Source organism: Lynx canadensis, chromosome D4, assembly GCF_007474595.2.
Source record: "Lynx canadensis isolate LIC74 chromosome D4, mLynCan4.pri.v2, whole genome shotgun sequence".
NCBI classification, from domain to species: Eukaryota; Metazoa; Chordata; class Mammalia; order Carnivora; family Felidae; genus Lynx; species Lynx canadensis.
This window is the reverse complement of record NC_044315.2, coordinates 66,856,974-66,866,003: the sequence shown is the minus strand read 5'-3', so window position 1 is coordinate 66,866,003 and position 9,030 is coordinate 66,856,974. Positions and strand designations below refer to the sequence as shown.

The 9,030-nt window shown below is 41.2% G+C and overlaps 1 protein-coding gene across 1 annotated transcript in view; it reads right to left on the bottom strand.

Annotated features, from left to right (window-relative positions):
• Positions 1-2,873: 2,873 nt before the first annotated feature.
• The window catches only part of FKTN (fukutin), an 86,249-nt gene continuing 80,092 nt past the window's right edge, over positions 2,874-9,030 (bottom strand). Inside the window, exons 11-12 of the mRNA XM_030293523.2 lie at positions 6,972-7,192; positions 2,874-2,965 (exon numbers count right to left, since the gene is read on the bottom strand). Coding sequence (XP_030149383.1) covers positions 6,978-7,192 — 215 coding nt within the window. The 3' untranslated portion in view covers positions 2,874-2,965; positions 6,972-6,977. The remainder of the gene's footprint in view (positions 2,966-6,971; positions 7,193-9,030) is intronic.

The window sequence follows — 9,030 nt, the reverse complement described above, 5'->3', positions numbered from 1 at the left end:
TGCTGGCTTAATTGATCTGTCTGGATTAGCCTGTGAATACTGGACCTCTAGTCCTATGTGCAGGGGGTGTCAGCTTCAGGAAAGACCAAACCTGGGGTTTTCAGAAGGGATTTCTGTCAGCCCAGGTTGTTGGGGGGCCACGGTCATTTTGGCTGGAGGTCAAGCATCAGCTTTATCCAGTCTTAAACCTCCTTTCCTCTCTCCTCATTCTTAGCTCCCTTCCCAATCCTCAATTCTGCATATCTAGGCCCCAATCCAACCATCCATCTCTCCATTGATCCATCCACCTATCCACCCACCCATCCACCCATCCATGCATCCATCCATCCATCCCTTCTTCCATCCACCTATTATGTATGCACCCATCAATTTACTCATCACATGAATTAGCTGGTTCTTCATAGTTAATGAAGTTAATAGAATGAAGTTAATAGAATTCACTAGTAAATCCCTTTAGGTGGGTTTTGTTCCTTCAAGTGTTGTATCTCTTAAATCAATTTTGGTACTTTGACATATAAACTTTGACATTTTCAAAATCATTAATAAAGTGTTATATATTATATATATATATATACATATATATGTATATATATATATACATTATATTCAATGATTTAAAAAAATATCTGTATTTGTGTTGCCTTTCTCATTCCTCATGTTATGTGCTCATGACTTCTTTCTCTACTTGATTAGCTTTGCAGAAGCTTATGCATTTTATTGTTTTTTGATAACTACCTCTGTGATACAATTAATGTCTACTCTAACTTTATTAAATCTGCTTTTCTCATTTGCTTACATTTATTTTGTTCTCTCTCCACCTCCCATTCTTAGATTGAGTGCTTATTTTATTAATTTTCAGGCTATGACTTTTCTTCTGATATACCTTTTGTGTCATCCTGTGTTTCCATTTATGCTATCGCTGTCATTAGTTTCTAACATCTGTTGTTTATTTTAATTTTTCTTTTTTAAAGAAAATCTTTAAAATTTTCTTTGTTGTTGTACTTTTGGTTAGCCATTTGCTATTAATTTCAAATGTTATTGTGGTGTAGTCAAAGATATGCTCCATACATTTTTTGCTTTGGGATATTTATTGAGAGCTTCTCTTTGGTAAAATAGATAATCCATAAGCTGTAGAGGTATAGCTCTGTTTGAAAAATAAAATGTCTTTATACACATCCACTAAATCAATCCTTTGCATTCTTCTGGGGAGTGTTGGTCTATTTTAATCTATTTGACAGGGTTATATGAAAATCTCCCTCTACTATTTCATGTTTGTTCCTCCCTTTCAGTTTGTCCAGGAGTATTTGTTTTAGATCTTTATATTTTAAGATACGGTGCATTTGACACATGAAGACTCATGAAAGTTTTATTGATTTAGAGAACTGTACCCCATATCAATGTGAAACAGCCCTCTTTGCCTTGCTTTTCGCCATGAATTTTATATTATTACATCCTACCCTGCATTCTCAAAATAAAACAGTGTCCATTCTTTTACAGTGAATTTGTCATTGTGTGGGTGTGACTCTTGGCCACAGGTTTTACCTTTCTGTGAAACTTTATTTGGCAAATTGAAATTCCTTTGCCACCCTGGTTTGTTAAAGGGGCACCATTGCCATGATGAATTCTCCACGGCAAATCTCATTCTAGTTTACTTGCTTATTGGCTTGCCTGCTGTACACTAAGTGTCAAGAGGGCAAGGACTTAACTTTGTCACTCGCTAAACCCCACAAGCTGTGTTCACTGCCCATGAAAGCTGCTTGATAAGACATTTGTTGAATGAATGCAAGACAGCATTCATTCGGACTCATTTCTCCAAATGGCTGTCTCCAGCCTCCCCTGCTTTCTGTCAGAAGACACATAGCTTGTTGCTGTGAAATGAATGCTTCCCAGGCCACGGGAGAGGTTTTGGTAATTGTTTATTTTTTAAGAAGAGAAGAGTATTCTGGCTGCTGTATGCAGAGGGTGAGAAGAGATGTGGGGAGACTACCTAGCAGGCTGTGACAAGAGAGAGGGTGCTGGGTTGACCTGGGGGTAATACTGAGCACCAGTTAGGGGAGCCAGACGCCAAATCGTCTACCCCATTATTTAGCGCGAAGTACTAGGTGTCATGCAAGGTATTACACCCAATTTTTTTTCATTTATTGTGAGAAATTATATATTTTGATTATAAAGTTACATAATGAGTTATCATCCTTGACGAAACAAAATATTGCTCCCAAAGAAGTTAAATATGAAAAAGTATGCCCAAAGAAGCAAGACTTCCCATGCAGCTGTTTTACTAGTGGTTCTCAGACAAACGTCATTCCAGAGCCAGCGGAGGCTGTAAATTCTCATGGACGTTAATGTCACTGCATTCACAGGACCCATAGAGTCACTTAGAGGTTAGCTTACCTCCTCTGAGGCTTTTCCTGCCTCCTCTCCTCTAACCTCCTCCAAACGAAAAAGGAATAAAGCAAGTGGCTGCAGAGAAAGGCAGGGCATCTGGAAGGAGAAATAAGCTGACACGGCCCACATCTCTACTGGAGCACTGGGAAGGGTGCTGGATGGGTGAGAGCTTTGGTCTTCTCTCACAAGGAAAGAGAGATCTGGCTGCTTTATCGTCATTTCTGGACTCTCCTGAGTCATTCCCTAGTCAGGACAGAAAAGGAAAGATGCTAGAATCTGCAGACCAGAATCTCGGATGTATACTGGCTTTGTGGCCCTGGACATACTCACAGACAGGAACAATAAAGGAAAAAATTGATTTAGGAGGGAAAAAACCCTCTTACATTGGGCTTTTTCCCCTGCAGCATACAGCGACTTTAGCTGACCAAGGAAGAGAAACAATATTACTCTGTAAACAAAGTTATCCTTACTTGGAAGGTGGCCACAGCCTGCCTCGTTGAGTTAGCAGACATCCTGCATTGAAGAAGCATCAAACATTGAATCTCAGGGATGGTCCTCAACTGGATCTAAATGTGAAGCCCTGTTTGAATAGAGAAGGGGGGGGGGTTGTTGAATGATCCATCCACAATCAGATTTGCAAAGTTTCCTGCACTCTTGTAACACTATCTTTTGGATGCCTTTTCTCATTTCCTCTGTTTTCTCTGTTTGCTGTCTAATCCTGTGTCTTGTCTGGGATAAGTACAACGATAAGATTACTGGTCCGGATTGCAAGTAGAGGAATTTATTAATTGCTTTAGAGGCCCATACTGCTGTGTCACTTTCTCAATTAAACTGGCTACTTATTGAAGAAACAAAAACCTGAAATAATTGCAAAATAAATTTTTTTCACCCTTCTGAGGCTGTTTTCTAAACAAATAGGAATCACAAATACTCACCGATTTGCTGGGAATTAAGTGGGATATAGTACTAAGAAATACCAAGTGGGTAATAGCTAAGAGAAGGCCTTTGATCAGCTGCAGAGGCAGACTGACTGGTGTTTGAATCCTTGCTCTGACACTCGTTGCCAACCTGAGCAAGTTACTCAAAGTCTCCCAGCTTCAATTTTCTCAGCTACGAATTGGAAACATTCTCATGAAGCCGAGGCTTCATGGCTTACTGTGAAAATTCAGTGAGTGATTTGGAGTAAATGCTTCTTAAAAACGGTGATAACAGGCAACTAATAAAATCATAGTTGCTCTATAAATAATTGTTTTCATTTTTATTACCAGGAAAAACTCTATTCTAAAACTAGATTGAGAGTCTGAACACATGCCTCTAATATCATCCACGGGGCATTTTCCTGTTTTTCTTTCATTTGCCCAACCCAGCCATCCTGGCTCCCACCTCCCTCCTTCCAATTGCGTTGGGTCCTGTGCTGCTAAGAAGCATTCATTTCCTTCCACTATTTGAATCAAACAGATCCCAGAGCTGGATGAAGGAGATATCAAGGAGGGGAAAGAAGAGTTTCTCTTCAGCGTCAGGATCCCTCTTAGAATTAATTTCCACTCTCCAGTTCCCCAGACCGAGGACCTCTTAGTAACACCCAGTACACACATGCACACACATATCTCCATCAGGACACCTGGTGTTGAGGCCTGTCCAGAGCAAATGTTGACCATTGCAGCAGAAAGCAGGGCACATAACTGCCTCAGGCAAGTGGGCTTTTCTTCCCATAGTGACAATTAGAGGGACGCGCAGCCCTGGGTGTGCCCAGCTGCTGACACTCTCAAGATCAGGCTGGCTTGGCCTTCACTCTGAGGGCTGGAGCGGAGAGTGCTAATTCCAGCCAATAACCCCAAGGGCAGTGGGAAAGCAAGGGTGGGGGTGGGGGTGGGGGTGGGGGGAGCAGAACCAAGTACTGGAGGAAAGAAAGAGGTGGGGTGGGACGCTCCTTCTCCTCTTTATATTCTCTGGTCTTTGTATAAGAGACATGACTCATCAAATGGGTCCCCTAGATGAGGATTTGGACGCTCTGTGGGCAGCAGATAAGAGTGCAGCCTTCTCGCAGAAAGTAAATTCATTGAATACTCCCCATAAAGTCAATAATGCCAGGCTTATCAGCTGTCCTCATTCCTCACTCAGCCCCCTGGGGACCAGACTTGAAATAAAGGCCACAGCTCCAGGGGCTGGAGAGTGGAGGCGCAGGACTGGGCTGGGAAGGGGCCTCTGCCCCCCTGGGTCATATTTTAGGCAGGTGGGGGAAATCTGCCAGGCCTGAGCTGCCCAGAGTCCTCAGCTTCCCAGGCTGACAAATCCCGAACCAAACACATACATCGAGGGGATGAGGGATGCACCCCTCACCCTCAAATTGAGCAGATGTTTTCAGGAGGTTCCACTGGGGCTTCTTAGGACAATTAGAGGATGTTATTTTAAATGTAACCAATAAAAAACCTACAGAGGAAACCTTGATTTCTTGCCACAGACATACTTCTGCACTACCCAAGAGCATGTCTATCTTCCCTAGCTGGTGGAGATCTGGCTTCCTTGCAAGTTGCCTGAACTAAGGAGAGTAAAGTCAGTTGTTAGCACAAGTTGCCCAGTCGTACAACTAGAACAGTTCCTCTTTCCACTTTGGAGACCAGAGTCTCCAGAGGCAGACAGACAACAGGGAAATGAGGACCAAGTTAAGACCTAGAATTTAACATCTCTCCTGGGCACATCTCCTTTCCTGACTTCTACTTTCCCCAGTTCCCATAGCTAAGACTTGTCTCCACATGGAGAATGCAACCGGTCCTGGTTTCCAGCTGAAGCAACAGGTGTAGAAATGGCTCCAGCCTCTTCCCCACTTCTCTCACATTGCTGGATTGTGCTGCCTCAGGTCTAACACTGACCAGTGTGTCCTTACTCCTTTACCCCTTTCCAGAAATTGCTTTCAAATCTTCTCCAGAACCCAGGACCTCACTACCAACTCTCCTGCCCCAATTTATCTACACTTTTGTCTTGGCTCTCTAATTCCCTGAACCCTCTGGATAAGACCCTACATTGGTCCCATAATACTTCTTCTCTGTGGCCTGCAGCCCCATTTCCCAGACCATACCAAGTGCCCCTCAGCCTCAAACACTTCCTGTCCCTGGATGCCCTGTGTCTGTGTCTGGCAATGGCTGGGAATTCTAGTAGTGACCTTACCTGAGACACTTGGCGTCTTATGTCCACCTGGGTAAGCCTCTGTCCTCTGTCCCTGCAACTGTAGGGATCCCAGGGTTTCTGGGATCAGTCTCAGTGAGCCTAAATTCTCCCCAATCCCCACCTGGCCTTGGAGGTGCTTCATGAATATTTGTTGAGACAACAAATGAACCTCAGTTCTCAGCACAGTACCTGTGAGTTGTAATTTAGCCAGGAGTGTTTATTAAAGACATCATGTTCTTATTCAAATATCGTTTCTACACTTTCTCTTATCCAAACTTCACAGCAGGATATTCAGGGCCCCCTCCCACCCCAGTCTGCTCCTTGCCCACTTTTCTAGTTGTATTTCTTTAAACTATTTATCCATACATAGCCAGGTGGTCTTCTGAGACCAGATGAGACTGGGAGCTTTCAGGGTAGTATGGCCATAGACTACAGCCAGGCAGTGTTATGTAGTGTCCTATAAAGCCCATTCTGTGATTTTATTGACTTCCTTTCTTCAGAAATGCTTTCTTCCCTTTCTTCATGCAAATTTTCTGTTCATTAAGTCTTAAGATCCAGCTGCACCTCACTGTCCCTCTCCTGCCCTCCTTCCTAGAGCTTTATCTAGCTTTGGATGCTCAGACTGCCTTCCACAAAGTCTGGGACCTTTGGTCCCTTTTTCTAAGCTTGGTCTTTCAGACTCAATTCTGTTAAGTATTGTTTTAATCCCATGTCCTGTCTCCCTAGAAGACAAAGCATGTACCTGTGCCTTGGAGATCAGGGTCATTTCTTATCACCAGATCTCAGGAGAGGGCCCTCTACCAGGAGAATTCTTAAATATCTAATCTCACAGAAAAATTATTCCTTGGGTTTATTAGGAAAATATGTTCATAGGATTTATTGCAAAAGTAGAAATAAAAGCAAGATAATAATATTACCAATATCTATCATTATTGAACATCTACCAGAAGCTGTAGATTTCCTATATTTCTTTTTTTTTTTTTTTACATTTACTTATTTATTTATTTTGAAAGAGACAGAGAGTGCCAAGTAGGGGAGAGGGCAGAGAGGGGGGGGACAGAGGATCTGAAGTGGGCTTTGTGCTGACAGCAGAACTGTACCGAAGTCTGAACCACCCAGGTGCCCCCCTGTATTTCTTATAATAACCCTTAGAGGTTAGGTATTAACTTCAGCCCCATTAGTTGGAAAAAAATTGGAACTCAGAAGTTAAATAACTAGCCCACGATCACAAAACTAGAAAGTGGTGCTCCTGGATTTGAGTCTCAATTTGTACAACTCCTAAGCCCTTGTTGGTCTCATCAAACGCTCTCAACGTGCATTATCCAATATTGCTAGCTACTGGCTACATGATGCTATTTAATTAAAATTAAACATTCCGTTTCTTGGTTATATTTGCCACATTTCAAGTGCTCAATACTCACATGTGGCTAGTGGCTACCGCACTGGACAGTGCAGACAGAGATCATTCCCAGCATCACCGGATGCTCTATTTGGACAGTACCGCTACACATGTTCTCGTCTTCCAACAGGATATGGAGGAAAGACAGCTCATGGTGAATGATAACCGGCATGACACGAGGCGAGGACAGCTTCCTAAAAGCAAAGGCTTTCCCTTGGTCTGTGAAGTCACCCTTTGGTTTTTCTGTTAAACAGGATGTGGTTGGATTAGAGGTTTGCACAGTTTAAGCTCCAAAACAAACTCATACACCCTCCAACTATCATTCTTCTAAGAGAGCTGACAAACTATGGTGGTAATATAGGTTCAGAAAATTAGTCACCCAATTACCCTTCCTGCAATATTCATTCACTAGAAAATTTTCTCCAAATTATTGAAACTAGAGGGAAAGATTGAATCTAGGAGTTTTAGATGAGGAAAAAAAAACTGGTGATAAATATGAAATTAATTAAACTTACAGAAGCCTAAGAATAATGATAGCAGCTGCTAAAGGGCTCTTGCTGCTAAATCAAATTTGGGAATGGTCAACTATAAAGGATACAAATGAGTAATAAGTGAGAAAATAAGTTTTAAAGAGGATTACTAAATGTACAGAGCAAATCAAAGAAGAATTGGAGGAAAGGAAGGAGAAAAAGCAAAAAACCTAAAAATCTGTCTTCTAAAAACTGTGACAAGATTATTCCTTTAAATCTTTAACAAAGAATGTTATTTATATATTATTATTTTTTGTAAAACGTGGAAGGACATTCTCTAGGAAAATCATAGTACAAACAATGAGGTACAGTACACATCCAAAAAGAAAACCATATTAGAGACAACTATAGGATTCGGTGTTATCATGATTTAAAATTTTAGCCATTCTAACAGGTGTGCAGTGGATACCTCATTGTGGTTGTAATTTGCATTTCCCTGATGGTTAATGATGCTGAACATCTTTTTAAAAAGTTATATTAATAATCAGTATTATAACTCTCTGTCTTTACTCCTCTATTAACAATGATAACTTTTACTCCCTTCAGAAAATGCTGGTACACTTAGCACCTTGGGTCAGCAGTTTATATGAAGGTTGGGTACGTTACATGGAGGGGAGAAGAACAGTCATAGGGAAACTTTCTTAAACAGCAAAGGTGTAAATTTAGGTTAGAAATAGAAGCAGTAGTAACTTTCAGTAAAGATGGGCATTTCCACAAGATTTCTGGAAAATATACATTTCGGAAGAGGAAAATGCTGAAATTCAGCAGACTTTGCATTTTTGTGTAGAAAGAAAAAGATAAGAGCCCCAGACACAAAGCGTGATGAAGCAGAGCTGGGGCACAGGCTGAACCACCTGCAAGATCTGACCGAAGTCACTTCTCATACCAGTGACAGCACAGAAGATGGTTTCTAATTATCAGCAGAGCAAGGACTGGTTTGTTAATATTTGCTTCAGTAATAGCTCATGAGGTGTTCATGGAAGAAATTATGACAAACAGAAATGGCAACATCTGCCCCAGGTTTATTGAGATGTAATTGACCTATAACACTGTTTGAGTTTAAGGTGTACAACATAATATATGATAGATGATATGTATTGTGAAATGATGACAAGTTTAGTTAACATCCATCACCTCACGTGGCTCAAGGTTTTGTTTTCTCGTGATGAGAACTTTTAACATCGGTTCTCTTAGCAACTTTCAAATATACAATATAGTATTGTTAACTGGACTCATTAAGCTGTACATTATATCCCAAGAACTTATCTCATAACTAGGAGTTTGTACCTTTTGTCCACCTTCACCCAATTATCCCTGTCCCTACCTTCTTTCTCGGGCAACCACCAATCTCTTCTCTGTTTACGAGTTTTGTTTTTCTAGATTCCACATACAAACAAGATCATACAGTAGTTGTCTTTCTCTGATACTTCGCTTAACATAATGCCTTCAAGGTTCACTTATGTTGCCACAAATGGCAGGATTTCCTTTTTTCTTGTGGCTAAATAATATTCCATTGTCTCTCTATATATACCACATCCTCTTATCCATTCA